General features: G+C 43.4%; 1 protein-coding gene across 9 annotated transcripts in view; it reads right to left on the bottom strand.

Moving 5' to 3' along the window:
- atp8a2 (ATPase phospholipid transporting 8A2) overlaps window positions 1-19,658 on the bottom strand; it is a 49,027-nt gene extending 29,369 nt beyond the window's left edge. The window contains exons 1-24 of one of the 9 annotated variants that reach the window (XM_037079806.1): window positions 19,480-19,657; window positions 18,993-19,115; window positions 17,979-18,270; window positions 15,297-15,404; window positions 10,510-10,654; window positions 7,402-7,501; window positions 6,605-6,703; window positions 6,450-6,495; window positions 6,181-6,221; window positions 4,437-4,510; window positions 4,086-4,155; window positions 3,644-3,771; window positions 3,274-3,385; window positions 2,665-2,833; window positions 2,439-2,566; window positions 2,268-2,345; window positions 2,033-2,121; window positions 1,727-1,771; window positions 1,445-1,520; window positions 1,144-1,332; window positions 1,012-1,061; window positions 853-922; window positions 673-757; window positions 309-448 (exon numbers count right to left, since the gene is read on the bottom strand). In XM_037079806.1, the coding sequence (XP_036935701.1) occupies window positions 309-448; window positions 673-757; window positions 853-922; window positions 1,012-1,061; window positions 1,144-1,332; window positions 1,445-1,520; window positions 1,727-1,771; window positions 2,033-2,121; window positions 2,268-2,345; window positions 2,439-2,566; window positions 2,665-2,833; window positions 3,274-3,385; window positions 3,644-3,771; window positions 4,086-4,155; window positions 4,437-4,510; window positions 6,181-6,221; window positions 6,450-6,495; window positions 6,605-6,703; window positions 7,402-7,501; window positions 10,510-10,654; window positions 15,297-15,404; window positions 17,979-18,021 (2,085 nt within the window). In that variant the 5' untranslated portion in view covers window positions 18,022-18,270; window positions 18,993-19,115; window positions 19,480-19,657. Of the gene's footprint in view, window positions 1-308; window positions 449-672; window positions 758-852; window positions 923-1,011; window positions 1,062-1,143; window positions 1,333-1,444; window positions 1,521-1,726; window positions 1,772-2,032; window positions 2,122-2,267; window positions 2,346-2,438; window positions 2,567-2,664; window positions 2,834-3,273; window positions 3,386-3,643; window positions 3,772-4,085; window positions 4,156-4,436; window positions 4,511-6,180; window positions 6,222-6,449; window positions 6,496-6,604; window positions 6,704-7,401; window positions 7,502-10,509; window positions 10,688-11,431; window positions 11,968-15,296; window positions 15,405-15,671; window positions 15,688-17,978; window positions 18,314-18,992; window positions 19,116-19,479 lie in introns of those variants that run through there. The other 8 variants (XM_037079807.1, XM_037079810.1, XM_037079811.1 and 5 more) reach the window with 8 other exon arrangements.
- Between the last annotated feature and the right edge of the window lie 189 nt (window positions 19,659-19,847).

The raw sequence follows: 19,847 nt of genomic DNA, 5'->3' as shown, positions 1-19,847 counted from the left end.
AATGATGGGTTTATGTGTGTGTTCAGTAGGTGGCCGGCTGGATTTTAGGTTTTTTCAGGTCCCTGCTTTGAGTTCAATCAATCTGTACATTATTCTATTGAGTGTATATATCTGCTACAAAAGCAAATTCATTAAAAAAGAGCCTGTCCTCCCTGGAAATGTTTTTGTTTGAATTTTTTTAGATGGTTTAACTCTTTAAATGAAGATATTTTAAGACCTCCAGCTACTTTACTTTCACCAGTACGTCTCTTATAAGATCACAGGCCAGCATTACATATCACTGCAGAGAAAAGAGATGGTGTGTTTACCTTTTCCAGCAGTTCATAACACTCCTCTAGTTTCTGGGCCCGGTCTTTCAGCACTGTGCTGATACGATTGTATTCCTTTAGCCATTCCTGGTAGGCTTCTTCTTCCAGGTCCACGTAGGCAAAACACAGAGTTCTCAGGCCTGGACAGATGGGAAGGAAGATAAGACGATCAATCAGTGCAATCTTGGAGCAGGAATGGATTGTTATTTTCAAAATGGGAGTGAGCAGTCTGAAAATGTTTGCCAGGTGGAATGCTGAGAAGCAGACGGAGCAGAAATGATAAACGGATGTCCGGTCAAACAAACAACAGAGCGACACTCAAACATCACACCCCCTCCCTGTGTCTTTTTTCCTTTTTTCTTACCTTCAGTTGCAAACTGCTCAAGATGAGCAACAGTTAGGTCTTTGTACTGGGACGCCTCAGTCAGACGTTCAAAAATGACATTATCCTGCAAGACCACAAAATGCGAAATTCAGCATGTAATGAAAAATGTTTAAAGACGCTCAGAAGGCTGAATTTAAAAAATTGATGAGATAAACATACAGCTCCTTTGCAGTACAGCCGTAGCTTCCTGTCGGGGGTTCTGACCACCACAGACATACGTTTGCGGTTACTGTAAAGGAAACAGAGGGTTTAGTTTCGAAACAGTCTTATGTTACGGAGTTATTTACTGACTGAGAGGAACATTTATGGGAGTGCTACCTAGAAAACTCCAGCACATTCAGCAGCTCGTAGCTCATCTCTTTTCCCCTCTGAAACACATGATAAAATGTCAGCTCCTAACTTTACAAAAAGCAGCTCTTATAGCAGTAAACCACACACATACGCACGTACAGCTTCGATTATGACTGAATGCGGGGTTCTTGCAGTGAAGACAAAGCCGAGCCCTTTGGCCCCTTTGACGAGCGCTCCTTCATCTGGCGAAGAGGCCTGGTAAATTATCTGGTTTTCCTCCCTCTCTGGGACCACCGTGTGGCACACTGCCATCATTGTCAGGAACTCACAGATTTGAGGTGACGTGGGCTGAACATGTACAAACAAACAGAGTGGTCTTTAACAGCATCATTTACTTCCCTTTGGGCAGAGTAGGTTTGCTGTAATAAACAAATATGAGAACAGCTTCAGAGACACCTACATGATTCTTCTCGATGTTCTGGATAAGAGCTGGGTCGTCAAACTCTGTAGAGTTATTGCTGCTGGACGGCAGATTGCTGTGAGACAAGAAAAGGCTATTTATGACTGGAGTTACTTTACTTTTTGGCATTTAAATTGCATTGCAGGCTAAAACACGGGAAAAAAGAGATGATCGAAGCATGCACAGTACATTCATTTCTCAAAGCATGGAGAGCTTCAAAAGAAGAGAAGAATATTAGAGAGGGGAAGACGGGTGAGAAGGGCAGAGGAGAAGGTCACAAACCTGAAGTCCTCCATTGAACGATCACAGTCAAGATCAGGGAAGTGGCTGCAGTGATGAATGAGGTTGTTTTGCAAAAGGAATCAGTTGATGAGTTGATTAGTTCATTTGATCAAGCATGCAAGATAACATCTGATTCTTTACTACCGGTTAGTCTAAGACATTAATTAGTTTACCAAGTAAGGATTGAAGGAAATTCATTTAAAAGTGAAGTGAGTGGCATTCTGGGCTAATTTTCTTTTAGTAGGCAGCTACTTTCAGAGACAGACCTAACAAATAAGATGACTGTACAAAAAATAGATGACTGACCCATATGTTATCCCCGCAATGGTACACTTCTTAAAGTGCATGACGTTACAGGTGAGGGTTCCTGTCTTGTCGGAAAAGAGATACTTCACCTGGAAAATACAGACAATAAACCATAAAAAGTACATTCAGATGGTTTTACCAGGCATATATTGACTCAGCGTCTATGTAAAGGTTATTTTGGGCATTCTGACTTCCAGTCTATAGTCATCGATTATGAGGAGGAGTAGGAACTGACCTGGCCCAGTTCCTCATTAAGATTGGACGTTCGAGCCATGGCCGGTGTGTCCGTCTCGGAGTAGTACATCTCCACGTCCTGAGGGGAAAACAAAACACAAGCAAAGCCATCAAGAATATTTCAGTACATACATTAAGACAGCAATATGGATTACAAAAAAAACACACGTACCCAGTTGATGAAGAGGGCCTGAATGAACTTGACCACCTCCAGAGTGACCAGCAGGCTGATGGGGATCAGGTTGTTGTACAGGATGATGAATGTCAGCAGGTTATATGCAAAGTTCGTGGAGATGTCACCTGCACAAACACACAATGTTAATCACTGATCTTTAAATTGTTCATTATTCCTTATCATTCGTTTAGTTTCAGGTTGTGGTACGTGTCTGGGTTCTCACCAGCCCGGGAAAGGTACCAGCAGGATTCTTCAGTGTGTTCTATGTTCCAGATGGCAGCACCCACAGAGCTGATGAGGGCCATGACCAGCAGGATGCCGAACAGGACCAGGATCTGCATGTTGGTCACCCGCTCCACATTAGAGCGCTTCAGCGGTGCTTTGGTGGAATTCTGGGAGGTGAAGGGGGTCAATGAATACAACTAATTAAAAAACTCGAAAAACACTCACAAAGAGACAGTGCTGGATAAGTTTAATTGTGCTACACTGGTTTCCCTGGAGAGAAAAACTCCACTTGCAACGCCCTTTAAACACGTCTGCCTCACTGATTTAATTAGGCATACACAGTTACAAACACAAAGCTAACATTAAATCTTTTTTAAATCATTTTTGGCAGAAGAATGTGTCAGCAGTCCAAACACTGGGATGGAGGATTAAAAATACTCAGCTTGGATGTGCTCCACCATACAGTCAATTAAAAGCTCTAAACTATTCCTATGAACTTAACAAGGAAAGGAGATTCAAAACATCAAATTAAATCAAATTAAATCCCAAATTCCTTTGCTGTCAGGTGTTTTGAAAAAAGACACGATAGACAAGATAATAGGTTTACCTGCATCAGCTTGGAGTCGTGGCCAGTGTAGACAACAATTCCCACAACCCACTGCGTGTTTCTGAGCTGGGCGCCGCGCAGCAACACCTGGTCTGGACCCAGAGGAGCTGGACTGAGGAGAACAAGAGAGATGATAAGCAACAAAACATTATATATGAATGCAAGTTTGGGGCGACCTGTATGTTTTAGTTATTTGTTGAGTCCAGTTGCCTACAATATAGCACTTATAATTCCAATGTTCTGGATGACTGAGAACATTCATCAGCATAGTTGTCATCTGGTATTTGTATCTTATAAAACTCTTTTTAAATCAACACATTTTTAATTAATGAAGAATGCAAATGTTTGTAACAGGACAGGCTAAACTTACTTCTGGTTTTCCAGCCGCAGTGTACCAGTGAAGTCATACAAGTGTCTGTTGGGGCCTTCGCACTCCAGACGGCCAGACAGAGCAATCAAATCCTCCAAGGACTGAGCACCAGCAGTGAGTGTGAGACCCTGGAAAAAATTCATCAAGACAAGTCAAGGAAAGTTTGTTGAGGGAGAACTTTCAGTGAACAGGGATTGATGTTAAAACAACATCAACAACAATGTCTAAAACAACACCAACCATCTACACCATCTAGATCACTAACCTCCTTTCAAGTCAGCAAGCAGCTTCTCAACATCCATCACAGTTACCAAAGTAAACAAATACTGCATCTAAACCTAACTTTATATCATGTTTTATATTAGCTATGTTGCTCACTGACCATGTGCAGAATCTATCAATCCACTGAGAAATCAGACAGAGATTTGCTCCTGTGTCATACCTGTCTGATCTTCAGGTTGGTTTCTCCATCCAGGTTGGACGTCTCAGTGTAACACATGGCTTGTGGCTCGCTGTAGAGAAGAGGCAGAGTCGCATCAAAACATTGTAGTCCTTAATATGGTTCATCCATCAATCAAAAGGAAATGAGTCAATTTTCGATTAAGAAATATTTCTTGTACTAATAACTTGTGATTTTTAACACTGTTGTTCTTATTAACCATCTGCTGGTTTCTCCAGCTCTACACATAAGTAGCATAACACAAATACATGATTAAAACACATGTACATTAACAGACAAACACACATAAATGTGCCCAAACAAACACACACAAACTCAAGCACACAGTCTGACCTGGAGGACACAATAACCATGTCAGCTGGAAGATGTTGGCCATTGGTGACCTTCACTATGTCTCCTACTGCCACCTTGTGGCCAGGACGCAGCAGTGCAACAGCGTGCGAGAAAGAATGGTGGGGAGAAAGGAGGGTGTTAAGGCAGGGGGTAAGGGGTAATAGGAGGGGTGAGGGAGGAAGACAGAGAGAGGAAACAAGATGCAAGTTAATAAGTGACCAACTGAGAGACAGCCAATAGAGAGAGGGAGACCTGAGATAAAGTGACAGTGAGCATAGCAGTGTATAGCTTAAACTGTTTGAATAGGACTGTAACAAAGGCAGACCGGGATAAGACACTAAGACCATGCAGATAAGAGACAGAACGAGAGGAGGATGAAAATGAAACGAAGTTGAAGAGTTCACAGTTTAACTTGGTTCAGGGAGAGAAAACCTTAACCTAACAATACTGTATTTTTTTAAAGCCAGGGGAAAAAATACAGTGACAGCTGGAGCTGGCCTCATCAGGGGAGACAGACAAGCTGAAACACAGCCAGTACGTGCCATCACATGTGGTGTAAACTAGTCAGTGCAGCTCTACAGGTTGCTTGTTGTCCTGATATCTTGTGCCATACACTTGGCAGTTTTCCCTGTACAAAGATAAGGTTGACTCCCGCACACATCATTAGCATGGTTCCAGAGAATGTTTACTGCTGCATTACCGATGCGTTCCGATGTTTGACGTCCCTTTGGGCAAAGGAAGCTCAAGGGGAGTCTTTGCACATTTAAGTCAAATCATGTAGTAATTCCTGTGAAATGTGCACCAAAAGCTCTCCTCTCAACTAAAATAGTCATTTTAGGGAAACGACTTCCTAAGTTAACGAGGCAGCTCTGAACAAATTCCTTCACCTGTTCTGATCCTGGTAACAAAGGGGTCTAATTCCCACTCTACACTTCTGTCCCCCACATTAAAAGGACTCAAGTTTGATTTGATTTGACCTGCTGGAGCAAGACTGTACACAGCTGGAGCTCAGTTAATGAGTACACTCAGGAGGAATACCAGTTTTCAAGAAAACATACTGCACCATGAGCATGCATTCTGCCGAGACAACCCGGGGTTCATTTTGTGCAGGTAACTTTAATTTGGCAGAGACTGCACTAGAAATAAGCAGGTCATAAGACTGAGGGGTACAGATGAACTGCGGAACAACAGAGAAAATCTAATAATTCAACCAACAAGACGTGCCCATGTGGAATATTGGACAACTCGAGCCAAAGAGCAACAAGCAAACTCAATTGTTATCTGGTCCTAAAACATCGATACTAATTGGAAGAGTATCGTTTTACTGTCAGGGAGCCAAAGCAGACAGATCCTGACCAAACATAGACTGAGTGACGACAAGCGGCAGAACACAAGAAAATCCTGGAAACTCAGAGACGAGAAACTATGAAATCACAGCACAACAGGTGGAACTGAGAAAAAAAAATGCGACTCCTCTAAGACAATGCAAAAAACATTGGACATGTAGTTGTGTTGTATTCTATATTTTACTTTATTGTTTGCTAATTTACTTACTATTTTCTCTTCAAACACATCTCTATATCTTTTCAGTTTGCGCTTCTCAAATGCTTGATATATTATTTTTCATCAGACATGCCACAAAGTACATCAAACTGTATTGTAAGGCCGAGCGAAGCAAAGAGAATGACGAGAGTGGTGATGAGCGACACAGCAACAAAGATGAGATCTGTGATGATAGCGATACCTGTTTCCAGATGATCGTCTGCCAGGCTCCGTTTCGCAGCACTGAGAGACAAGGACAACACAGCCATCAGTCAGCCTATAGAGCAGCGCTCATACAGTATTCATAGCGACTAAACTTTTGTCTGGGGTCCACACTATAGTGAGTGACAGACAACAGCTATTCACTCAGCCATGAAAGGAAAACAAAACCCACACAAATAGACACAAGCACACTCATGGAAAAATCACAGACAGATGATGCATATTAACAAGCACACACGCAGATCATACCTGTTGTCTTCTTCTTGTTCACTGTGTTGTCTGCTTTGTGTCTTTTCTGTAAGGACACAGATAATGATAACCATATGAAGTCCCTCTCTCGGACGCTTTAAAAGTAAAAAGGTAGTAACTTCTGCCCATGTAGCAAGTTGTGCTATGGTACTCACATAGTCCTCTATGATCTCCTTGATCCCGGCCACAGTGAGGATGAAGATGAGTGGGACCAGCGTGGTGTAGCGGCCGGTCGGTGATACATCAGGGATTTGCTGAGGAGAGTCAAGAGAAGCAGCACTCAGAAATCATTGATACTAGCGAATGTTGAGTAGCCTAAAGCATCCATAATGGTCCATTACAGTAATGGCACAGATAAACAGTTATTACATTAAGGCCAAAGGCTAGCTACTCAGAACAACTAGTTGAGATTGCACACTCAGACTGTCAGCAGAGCCATTAAGACAGAACATTTATTTCAACATTACAGTATTTATGAGTACTTGATGGTCGGACAGAGACATGTCCATCAGGTAGCGACTTAAGTGTGAAATTTCTTCCTAGTATCAATACACATAAGTTGCCAAAGAACTACACAAATGTCAGAAAAATAAGGGATAAAACAACACGTAATATTCAATTGTGCAAATTAATAAATTAGTAATATCTGTTAAATACGTGTTGATATATATTAATTCTGGCACAACCCTGTCAGGTGAAGCATTTGTTAACAATGAATGATTCATATTTATCTCCTATTCTGTTCCATCTGGCTTTCTGATCGAATTTACCGAAGTTTTTGCCCTCTAGAAAATGACTCTCAACGATCCATAACTCAGTATTTCAAAAACAGCTGGATCTGTGGGAATCCTGGAATGATCGAAAACAAACATTTGATGGATCTGTGTGGGCCAAGGAATCAAAGTGAGACCAAACAAACAAAACACCGAGCCGTTGTATGTGTGGGGTTTACCTGCATGAGTGCGATGAACAGGAAGAAGGCGTTGGCAGCCCGCCTGATCTGCTCATACAGGAACCGGGGCAGAAAGGTGAGCACCCCATACTTGGTGGTACTGCAGGAGAAGACAAGGAGAGAACTTTATTTGTTTACATTCAGAAAGAGGGAGGCAGAGACAAAGAAGCTTTAGCAAAAGTAGCAATCCGTGCATAAATTGTCTGCTAACGATTTTCAACACTGACACTCTCGAACAGCATTAGCATAAAGGCAGAATAACGAGAGTCTCCATTTGGCTTTCTATATTGTGACACTTGAAAATCTATTCAAAACACTTAATTGTGCTCAGAAGAAGGCAAAAAGAGCTATTATGGGCTGCACACCGGCAGACCTATAAGTAGACCAATATATTTAACCCGACTACCCAAATTTAGCATCAGCACCCCAGATAATAGGTGCAAGAATCCTTGGCATCTCAACCTGTCTGTCAACTGTATTGATCAGACAACTCTATCGATTAGCCTCGCTATAGTGGGGAGCTACCGTAAGAGCTTTTAGAGATGCTAAAAATAAAATCAAAGAGGCAACTTTCAAGTCAAGGCCGGCCTTGTTTTTTCCTGTTTGGCCTGAGTGAAAAGTAAGAGCTCTTGCGATGGCTTTCGTTTAATGGATAGTGCACATTTGTGAATGTTTCGAGAATGCTCCTAGGAGATTAACCCATAGCCACTCATCTGCCTCACTCACACAGACACAAAACCACAAAGAGCAGGACATTACACACAAAACAGTGTAGTAACAGCTGCCACACACACACTCGGTGTCCTGACCCTCATGCTCGAGATTCCTCAGGGTTGGTGATACTACACCTATGATCCAGCAGATAAAGCTGCCTTAATCTAATCAAAGACAAGTGATACCAGACTCCACACACGACAGTCACTCACACACACACACACACACACACACACACACACACACACACACACCCCACTGCACCAAGCATAAAAGAAGAAAAAAAAAGCAATAAACATCTGCCTGGGTTGTTTTTCATACTATAGATGTCCAACTTGCTGGTGGTGTTAGCAGCTGTTAGCTGCAGGGGTGTTTCTCTCCTGCTGCTGTGTGGCTTCATCATGTTTTTTAGTTCTTAAAAAAAGAAAAAAAGGCCAGTATTCAACATGTACTTATAGGCCAAAAGAAAAAACCGGGCTGAAGTCAGAGAGCAATCATCCCTCTGAGTGGAGTAGTATCCGGAGAAGAAATTGTTCGAGAATAATGGAGCAGGTTTGCAACACATTTGTGCGCAGCAGAGCAGCACTAATGCTCAGGTTGTATGAAAACAACTCCATAATATAAAATATGGACGTGAAGGACAGAGGGAGTGGAGAGGAGGTGAGTTGAGTGTACAGATAAAAGCTGCAAGGCTTTAATCTCTGAAAAATCAATAGGGATATTGAACCTTTAAAACATAAACTGAAGAGTTACAGGAACACAGGAACATCGAAGGGCAAGCCTTTTGGAGCCAAAGTGCTTTTGACTCTCCAATCAGCATGCAGCAGGGACAGAGCACCACATGTGATCCAATCAGATGAGCCAGGCAGAACCCGCCTTTATCTTATTTGCTGCGCTGAAAGAGGCTCTTTTAAAAGTGAAATCGAATCTCCTGACAATAATGGCAGACCACTGAATGTCAACTGACTAATGACAAGCCTTTAACTCATGAGAACATGAGCCTGGTGTGCCTATGGCGCCAGGCATGGTTTGTAGATACAAACAGGAATAATACAAGGTAAAGAATTAGGGGACTAATCAAATTGGCATCTGTCTGAATCATACTCTAATACTTTTAGCTTGGCTGTGATTTCATATTTATGATCACAACTGAGCCAATAAATGTGCCAACGACAGCTGGGATGTTGATAAAGGAGACTCCTACACTGCAATACGTGCCATGTGGCCGTGCCCATGACCCTTCCTATGACAGGTGACAGCATGCAAGCAGGAAATCCACTCAGCTGCTCAGCGTTTAACCACAGAGGGCAACCAAGACGCACTGGCACAATGTGAAATATTAACATCCTTGAAGAGTGTGGTCCAAGATTTGTAATCCACTTCTTGCCTCAGCTGCTCAGACCACAGACAGCCATGAATACAAAAATCACACTTCCAGCCTTTGACCTGTGTCTGAGAATCAGATCAGACAGCTTTTATCATGTGGACATCAGGACCACTCGTAATATCATGACCCCTCGGGTCTTCTCAAACAACACCAACACAAAACACACTTTTGACCAGATGGACCCAGTTAAGGCGATTTCTGTAATTAATGTAAACAAATGTAAGTGTGGTTACTTTACTTTTATTGGCAGCCTTAAACATTCATGAGGGCGCACTGATTAAGCAACACGGCCATGTTAAGTTGTAACGCCAAGCATTTTTCCTTTGAGATTCTCAGGTGGACTTCAGGCAGTGATATATGTCAGCCTTATGTGGTCACTGCTGCAGAGTTGCAAACTTTATAGATGAGTTATTAAAAAGCCTTATCAATAGAGTTCCCCTGTAGTATTCGTTTAACTTAAACAAGATCTTTTACGTTGTTGTGATTTAAAAAAAAAACTCAAAAAAAGGGAAATACCTAAAAGCGACAGAGAGATAGATAGAGAAAGAACCTTCAGTGGTTCAAAGTCCAGATTGGAGCACATGGCACGCCGGGAAGATAAACACACAAACAGGCTGTAATGTCCTTCAACCTGACAACATGGGTGTAAACCCAGGCGAGCAAATATCAATGAAGCGGAGTGTCCATGGCAAAATAGCTAATCCCTAGAAGCCTACCCTGCACTGTGACCTCCCTGGAAAAGCTACAGGCAAAAGAAAACATATTAAAGTAAATATAGTCTGGATGAGCGTATCACTCTCTGAATAAACACAACATAATGAAAAACTGTCAGATAAGATGAGCAGAGGTTTTTATAGGTCTACAGATATGTATACTTTGATATGATTCAAACTCGTGGTCCTATATGTCTCTCTGCTGGCTGTTCATCAGTCCGGCTGCTGTTTGAGTGCATACACACCACACAACATGCATCAAGGCAAAAGCTGCAGTTCGGCAAATGCACCCACCTGACGTGGTTGTCGCAGAACTTGGTATTCTGGGGCCGGTTGAGCAGCACCGTCCGCGCCGTGGCGTCTACGGGATCCGCCTGGGAAGTGGTCCCGGACATCTCATCATCTGCCTTGCGGTAACCGGCGGAGGAGCAAGCAGGTCCTGCACCGTTGGATTGATGGGAGAGAGGCGAGGCTGAGTGAGTGTGAGCGAGAGACAGCGAGACACAGAAAGAGAGAGAGAGAGGCAGAGAGAGACAGAGAGAGAGGAAGAGAGAGAGAGAGAGAGAGGGGGAGAGAGAGAGACACACACAGACACAGACTGGAGACGTGGTTTACAGTTCAAAAGCGAAGGCGACCAATTAGTACTAGAGGCTACTGTCTGCTGATGTATGCTGAAGCCGGCGGGGTCGATTCAATGACGTTTCCCGTTATAAACAGTCCCCCTTGTCCGTCAGTGTTATTATGCAGGTACCGTCAATGCACACACGCGCGTTTCGCGACGCCCACGGGACCCCCCGCGTATAATGGATGTGCTGAGGGATGCACAATGGCGAACAAACACACCGGGTCTGTCTGTTTTATCAGCACGTCAACTTGCTCATATGTTACACAGAGAAGACCCGGCGCACGTCAAATCCAAATAATTATTCTTTTAAAAAGAAAAAAAAAGTGACAGAAGAGGATGCAACACGCTTCTTCCGCAGACTCTCTGCCTCCCCGCCACCCTGGCTTTGTCATCTCCAACCATTTTACAGCGTCGTGATCTCCGCTCAGTCACCCCCGCATGAGCTCCAGGACCAGGGCATTTTTCATCCTCGAGTGCGCCCAATCACGGGATAGTAAAGTGTAGTGCAGCGGGGACACTGTGGTGAAGGGAGGGCAGTGCAAACAGGTCTGGACGCCACAGTTTACTCAGCTGGTACAACAACGAGCGAACCTGGGCGAGGACAGATGCAGCAGCGCGCCCGTGTCTCCTCTCTCCTCCGTCGGCCTCGCTGAAGAGGAAGCTCCCGGTCCCGGTGAAAGATGCTGGACCGCCGAGCTCCGCCGCCGTGTCATCTGGTCACCTGCCGCCTCGGGAAGCCTTTTTTATCGGGCACGACTGGGACGATCCCCTTCCCTGCAAATTTAATGCTGAGCGGCTCACTGCTGCAAGTCCAGACAACAAGAGGGAGCCATATGGAGCTCCTTCGGCGCTGCGGAGGGGGAAAGCCGGGGCTCCGCTTTTAAAGGGCCAGAAGCCTGATATCGCCTTAAGGTCTTGTGGTCAGCCACAGACGGGTCAAATGACATCCACGAGGTAGGAGCCATCCATCAGGAGATCACTTCATGTCGCTTTCCCTCCGATGTGCTGTCAAACAGCAGCGTTCAACCACTCCAGGTTTCTGCTCTTTCCCTTGTCAGCTCGCATAGAAACAGACAGTTTATGTCTCACAGCCTGCTGCTTATCTGGGTTGCCTCGGTTTTCTGATAACACCATTGCCACAAAGCCTTTAAGCATGCCTGTGGTGCTCAATTGTTATTACACAGTGAGCTCAACTACAATATTACAACAATTCTTGAATGATTCGATACTTCCTTTTTTTGGGGGGGGGGGATGTGCACTTTGTGTGTGTCTGTAAGTGAAAACAACAACAGGCTAATTGCATGAATAATTAAGAAAAGAATAAGCACCGCCAGGCTTCAGCAGATTGAATTTCCGCAGTCCCGAAACTCTCTTTCTGCAGCACGTCACGCTCACAACAGACAGGTAATTCTCTCCCTTCATCGATAACCAAAATTAAGTTAATATCATTATATTCCACTCAAGCGAGCTTGTTGATCTGAAGTAGGCGAGGAATTGTAAAATGACCCAGGCGCAGGCCAGTCAGGCTTATCTACTAGATATGCCATCACTGCTGTCGACACATCAGCCCTCCACTTTTCCATTGAAAGAGTCCTTAAGTTGCGCATTTTACAGGAAACAGCTACAATAATTGGATCATTTTTGAGTGCATTTAGATTAAGATTGAGTTTCATTTTTATTGTAGTTTACTTCATTGCCATTCTTCCCTTGCAAATGAAACCTGCTTTACATTTAAAGAGGTTGAACACTGTTAGAAACTCAGACCAAGTCTAGTGCTATTCCACACCAGCCCACAATGTGTCTGCACAAAGCAGGGAGCAAGGGTCAAAGTCTATACAAGCAAAATGATAACAAGCAGCCATCTCTTATCTCTTTATCTCTGACCAGGCTATTACCTCCGGACCAGACCTAGCAGAGCTGTAAGTCACAATCATGGCTCAGCACTGCACGCTGCGAATGGCTCTGGGGTCAATCAAGATAACGACTGATTGTAAGGAAATGACTAAGGATGATACAAGGTTAAAGGTATGTGAGGGCACACGGTCACCTGTAACGTCATCTTTTAGTTCCCTATCATGAAGCAATTCTCCTTTGTTTAAACACCATTCTCTCTTCCTCATGATACCTTTACTACACCTTGTTGCTCGTTTCCGTTCTTGTTGAACTATTTACTGTACCACCCACTGCACCCTACCTCCACTTTTTAACCTCTCTAGCATTCCAAGCAGATCAATAATGTCTTTCTCAGCAGTCCACTTCAGCTCTGATTCATTTGTTAGGAGATCAATGCCTCGGTTACTCATCTCTGATGGGAGTAGAGACGCAGTCACCTCTGTAACTCATTGCTGATGCACCTACAATGAGTCAGCAACAAAACCCCAGCACAGCAAGGCCAGGTCAATTACACATGAAGCACCCAGGCTAGACGGACAGGTACCACATTGGTCTGATAACCTGCAGCCAGAACAGGTAAGACTAGACTGATCCGACCTCAAACAAACGCTCTGATCTCATTCCCTGCTAGCAAGATAACCACCAGCTACCCATCTGGTTGGTGAGGCTTCAACAAGATGTGCCCCAATTCTTAAAAACAGTCATTAATTAGCTAAACTTTGTTCCATTATGTAGAGAAGCTTAAGAGCCTTTTTTTCTGTGTTTCCAATGCGAATACATGTGTCATTAACTGCCTATTAAGCCCTTTATGCAGTGTAAAGAAAAATTATATCTGTTCCAGTAAGCAAAACAAGGGCAACATGCAGTTAAATCCATTATACATATTATTTGGGGGAAGATTTCATTCATAATGAGTCTCATAAAATCTTAATATGGGGTATTGACTTTCTGTTTTGGGCTGTGCCCAAGCTACCCTGGCATGGGGCCAAAGTTTAACTGTTAAAAAGCAGGCTAGGCTACTTAATAATGGATGGTGACAGGCTGCATAATTAATCTAAAATTTCCAGTATGTCCAGAGCATATTTCACCAGACACTCTGCCTTGTTGCTGGGATCCAGCCTTCACTCAACAAACGACTCGCGTGTCAGCCACTATCACGATGTCTCCCTCAGTGGCTGTGTCAATTAGTGCGACTGCCAGAATTGTGTTTTAAATGGCACAAACATAGGTCTTGAGATGCTTACGCGTTTAATTCAATCATGTCTAATAGAGTCTTCCAAGCACCCAGCCCACGGATTAAATGAGCCAGAAAGGAAATAGCTACTAATCATAACAGCAGTTATAGTAGAGCAGCTACAATTATCCACAGCTGTCGAAGCGCTCTCACCCCCACAAGCCATGCCGAATACAGACACCCTGGCTGTTTCCTCAATTTTATTATCCGAGAAACTGTCAAAACATTTTAGATGCAAATGCACTTGTGCTGATGAATGTGCATGGTAAGTCAAAGTATACTGCATAAAATATGCATAATTTACCCCAGCGTGGTACAGAACATAAAACATCCTCCCCTGTGTTCCCCTGTCCATCCTACAATCCTCCTGTGTGGTCAGTAAAGCATTACCAACAGAGCATCTTCTGCTTGGTTGACCCCTGCGTCCCATGGCTGTCCCGGTCTCCGAGGTGACCTGCAGGTCCTACATGCAGGTCCTGGCTGACCCGGTCTCAAGCGGTCCCAGTGGGTTCATTTGCCACCGTAACAGAGTAGGAAGTAAGGCAAGAAAGCCTCTTATGAGCCAAGTGAGCGAGCAATGATAATCCCCTCTGTGTCTGCTCTGCAACTTCACCTGCAGCTAAGCCATAGCCTGATAATCCTACAGGTGAGTCCGCAACACGCACACAAACATACGTTACAATAATGTATGCATATGCATATATACATACACACACACACACACACACCGATACTGCATTATGGACACACGCTCTCTCTCACGCACACACACAGGTGAACACACAACTTTTAATGACATAAAACATGCAAGGTCCCGACATGCAGCTGCTCCCCGGGCTCCTCTCTAAATCCAGTTGACAGCCACTTATGTGTCATACATGCATGCAGCAGTGTTCATGTACATGCTCCTTTCAGGCATGCCATGTCCGTACATGCATGAGTTGTGTTCTACGGCATGCCTATGTATTCATGTTCAAAGTTTTTTTTCTCAGAGGCCCCAATGCATATTGCATATCTTTCATTATCACCACGGTTTGACGTAAGTGCTCACCCCACTGTCTAAAAGCACATGCAGTGAGAGGATTAATTCGTGTTCAGCATTCATCACTCCAGGCCCAAAGGAGCTACACGTTATTCAGAGTCCACAGCAGTAATATCATGTCTTAACCGACAAGAGCCAGAGCGCATTCTAGTAAGTTACTAGACATTGTAGCTCTTGAGGGCCGGGGGTTGGTAGAGACCTGCTCCTAGCCGTTGCGCATTGCCGCATGCACCTTCGGACTCCGGACACAAATAGGGCGTCATCCAGTCTAATTCGAGCAAACTCACTTTTGTCAAACCTGTCTGTGAGGCAGGCACGCATGGCAGCGCCGGCGCCTTGGCCTGGGTCCTGTAGTTCAGAAGCCTCCTGCCTAATGGTGGTCAACACTAACTGCTCTGTGGGCGCCAGAGAGGCCGCGGCAGGAAAAAACAACACACACAAGACAACAAGTCAATATACACATACCGCATACAACACATCCATGTGCCAATAAGTGGACTGTAAATGTGTTTGTATTTGTCTCTGGTGGCATTAATAGCGAGGTGAGATTCAAGCCTGCATATGACAGATATAAGCCTGAGGAGTCGCACACAGTCATGGACTTTATCAAATCCTTGTAGCTTGCCCAGGAGTGCCCCCCAGTGTCCAATTTCTGTAAATACCTCCATGCTGCAATTTATTAGGCCTCCCTCTATCTCCCAAATGGCATCTTCAGGAGCTTGGCAGCCATGACGACGAGTCATTATCTTCCCAAAGCAGATGCACTGTTGACAGTTGGCTGAGCTGCATGACTCGCACAAACACTGCCATGACACACCAACACTTGGACAAGAAGCACCCTGATATTTAAATAAAATCCTGTTAGATGTCAAAGACGATCCGCAAATACTGTAAGACATCTTAATTACAGTTTGTTAACTTTATATTGTGACATATAGACAGAATTGTTTTTCCTCTTGAGTGTAATATGTGTTAGTGAGTACTCACGTGTAAAAGGTGTTATTAGAAACACGATAAAAATATGCAAATGTTGAGTATATCACACACTATTTATGATCGTTTAAAATACAAACAAATTAAAGTCAGTGCATGAATGTGTTTGAGAGTGTGTGAGTAAATGTGACAGATTGGTAGCAGCAGACGTCACCACCAGGGATGTGCAGCTCGCTAATTCGAACAAAGAATCAAGAGGTCAAGCCCACAAGAGATTAGGTAGCATGGAGGATCCAGGAGAGAGCACATGTACCTACTGACTGACACTCTTACAAGAGCACCCCTCCATCCTGCGCGTTAAACACAGCAGTGGTAAACACGCTTGTACATTTTTTTTAGTCCCTATGAAACCCAAAAAAGTCCCCATCAAAGTTACTGAAAGCCCCACATTAAGTGTTCTGGTACAAACAAGAAGGAAACTAGTGTATCTTGTAACTGAAACACTTCAATATTGCAGAATATACATGAAAACAAACCACTGACAGCAGCAGCACAAGGCATTTGTAAAACCCTGTAATATTATATTTCAAACTAAGAAATACGATGAGTAAAATTGTCACAAGCAAGAGTTATGTACTTTTTTGAACACTACACTGTCAGAGACGCAAGCTTCAATCTGTGCTGCCCCAGACTCAAGAAGATTCAGCGGTGTGTGTTTTAATCACAACAAATAAATATTTGGGAAACTCTCGCCTGAAGACAGTGTGGCCCAGTTGGCGCTCATCTCTGCTCACAATTTGCCCTGCTTTCTATTTCTGGAAGCTGCATGAGGCATGCAGCCACACACACACACACACACACAACGGCAATGCAGCCCGACAATATGTGCCAGTCACTATTAAAAGCCACTGGATGAGCCAAACACATGCTCCTCTCTTCCAGGACAATCCAATCCGATGTCTGTTTGCCTGCCATATGCAAAATCATCTGATGCAGCCTCCTGTTTGAACATCCCCCATCCTCTCTCCAGCTCCCACTCTGAGGAGAACATGAGGCTTTTTTTTTTCTTTTTTAAAGGAAAGCAAGTCTATAGCTCTCACTATAGACTTTGTCATGTTGGATTGATCTCAGTTACTAAGCTTGGTCCATACAGCATGTGTGCAAAAGCCTTGAGCAGTCCCATTCCAACACATGACGCTCTGGATGTGGATGGGACTTAAGGTGAGAGTTTCATTTCCGGACGGGCTCAGAAGCGCTCTTTAGAGGGTCACGTGTTTTTTAAGTCGGCGCGGTAATAGGCTGTTCTTGGACTGAGCTATAGCACCTTGAGTTGGACGTTTAAAAAAAAAAAAACAACATTACAAACATATAGATTTGGAATAGCGTAAAATCACCTCAGCAAATCGTCATATTCAGGCGAAAAGATGCCATATCATGCGATTGAGGAACTCGAGATATAGGAAGCTGTTGCAACAAAATTATATAATACCATTATGATGCCATGCGAAAGACAGAACATTCCTCAATGATAAGGTGACACAGCAGACTCACATTCATCCTATCAAGAATTTTAATAAAAACAACAACAAAAAAACAAACAAAAAAACCGTGTTATATTTTCGTGATGTTAAGGCACAGCACTGACATTTATCTGCGCAAAATATATATATACATATATACCAGCTATTTACAAAAGGGCAGACAGTGGTACCTGAAGCAAGCACCTGCAGTCTGTTTGCCCTTGCATCCCCAACCGGTGCCAAGAAAATGAGCGAGGCTGGAGGATAAATACCGGTACAGCAAGTCACCCCACATGCATGCTGCCGCAGTCCCCGGCAGCACCCGATGCCCGTTATTATGCCAGGCACATATCAGATACGCACGATTATATAGGCTACAGGCCGCTATATCCTCCACAATAACAGAGTTAGTACTCACACGGAGATACACACCATTTTTATACTGACATGTCACGAATGAAGCGGCGGGCAAGCACCCAGATCGAGCAGTGATTTAATGTTGTTTGTTAGGCTTACCTCCCTCGCTGTGTATCTTCTTGGCTCTCCGGTTGAAATACATTTTGCTGGTGGGGAACGAGCGTCGGCGAGGCTGGGACGAGGAGGCCGGAGCGGTGGCATGCTCATGGCTCACCGACAGAGCAGGGGGTTGCTGCTCCGGGCCCAGGCTGCGGCCGTCGCTGCTGCTGCAGCTGCTCTTGCACGGGGATCATGATTTTCTCGGTTGGACGGCGGAGGTAATATTATGAAGGGCAGCTTCAGCACGGAGTCAAGTCAGAGAGAGTGGAGAACGGGCTACTTCCGGCTTCTGCTTTCAAAATAAAGCAAACTGTCGTAAAGACGGGAAGTGCAATCTGCGAGTAGATGGAGACTTATTTAAAACATAAATAACACCAATAACAAACATAACATAACATGGCTCCATATCGTTTGTCAGGTGTTATTCAATTTCCAATACCAGCTCTTGAATTGAGTTGAAATAAGTTACTTACACCCTTTTGAAATGTTTTTTTTTTTTTTTTTCTGTAATCTGTTTTATGTTTTGAGACAAGCCCCCATTTACATCAGGTGTTAGGGAGATTACTGCAAAGCTGTTTTGATGTGAAATTCCACAAGTGTTTTGTGGACTATGATATCAAAACTGACTTTCCATCTCCATGGCAGTTAGTAGATAACAACTTAATTTTCATTTTTGGGTGAACTTATCTTTAAAAGATATGCCCTAAAATAATGATTAAGATAGTTAGTGTAGGATGATTCATTTAAAGAAATATTTTAGAACAAATCAGAATATGTTTTGGGCCACAGCTATTGATGTGGGAGAAGAAAAAAAAACAGAAGATGTCAACCACTGATGACAACCACCTTCGAGTTAAAGAAATTTTAATGGACATTTTTTCAGTATTTTCTAACATTTTCAAAACCAAGTAAGTGATTTACCAGTTAAGATAAGCAGCAGGTTATTTAATGTCGAAACTATTTGCTACTTGCAATCCAGTGTTGTGCAGGTGAGTACAAGTGTAATTTAAATACCGCTAACAATGATTTGTAAACATTTATTTTGAAGGACGACTGTCAAACATTAGATGGCACTTCCGGTGAGCCTGGTCCACGGGAGCGCGCATCGGACGATGAGATGCGTGCGCGCAAAGGCCCCTGGATTCAAAACATAAAATTCAAATAAGTGTGTTTTAATGAATTTTCAGTATTTAAGTAGGAGTTTATTTGATACCTTTTACTCATTTAAAGCAAAGGTAATAACATTACAACCTAAAACGCAATGTAAAGTAACACCAGTTAAGAAAAGTCGTAAGTTAGAAGCATCTATCGTTAAAAATTTAGCCCACATAAACCTCAATTCGAAATTCATCTTACCGATTTGTGAGAGAAATAATGTATTATGTAGTTGTTTAGACGTGAGCAGTTAACCTAAACTTGATGAGTAGGCAACGAGACAGTTTTAAAAGATTAAAGTTACAGTTTATACACATTACGAGTCTTTAGCTAGCTTAACACTCACCCCAACGACGTTTACGATGACGTACCGCCACCAAACCGTTCAGATACACTTATTAACTGACTTCTGGAGAATAATACACTTGTCCTCTATACATTAGTTTGAAAGGCTGATTCAAAACATATTTTCGCCATAATAGAGCTAAAAAACGAACTATTTGTTGGTAGTTAGCACGGTCGGCGGCTGACGCACACGCGCGCAGGGCTCCCCTTGTACGTAAGTGGTGCGTGGCCACACGCACATACAGCATAGACCCACATACACCAGAGTTCCAGGCATAACAAAGCTGTATTTTATTCCATTGTTAAGGAGCAGAGAATAAAACCCATGTCTTCATTTTATTACATAGTAACATATTTATCTTAACTGTT

The sequence above is a fragment of the Acanthopagrus latus genome, chromosome 19 (genome assembly GCF_904848185.1).
Source record: "Acanthopagrus latus isolate v.2019 chromosome 19, fAcaLat1.1, whole genome shotgun sequence".
In the NCBI taxonomy this organism is placed as follows: domain Eukaryota; kingdom Metazoa; phylum Chordata; class Actinopteri; order Spariformes; family Sparidae; genus Acanthopagrus; species Acanthopagrus latus.
The sequence above is the reverse complement of the archived record's forward strand: the minus strand, read 5'-3'. Positions and strand labels throughout refer to the sequence as shown.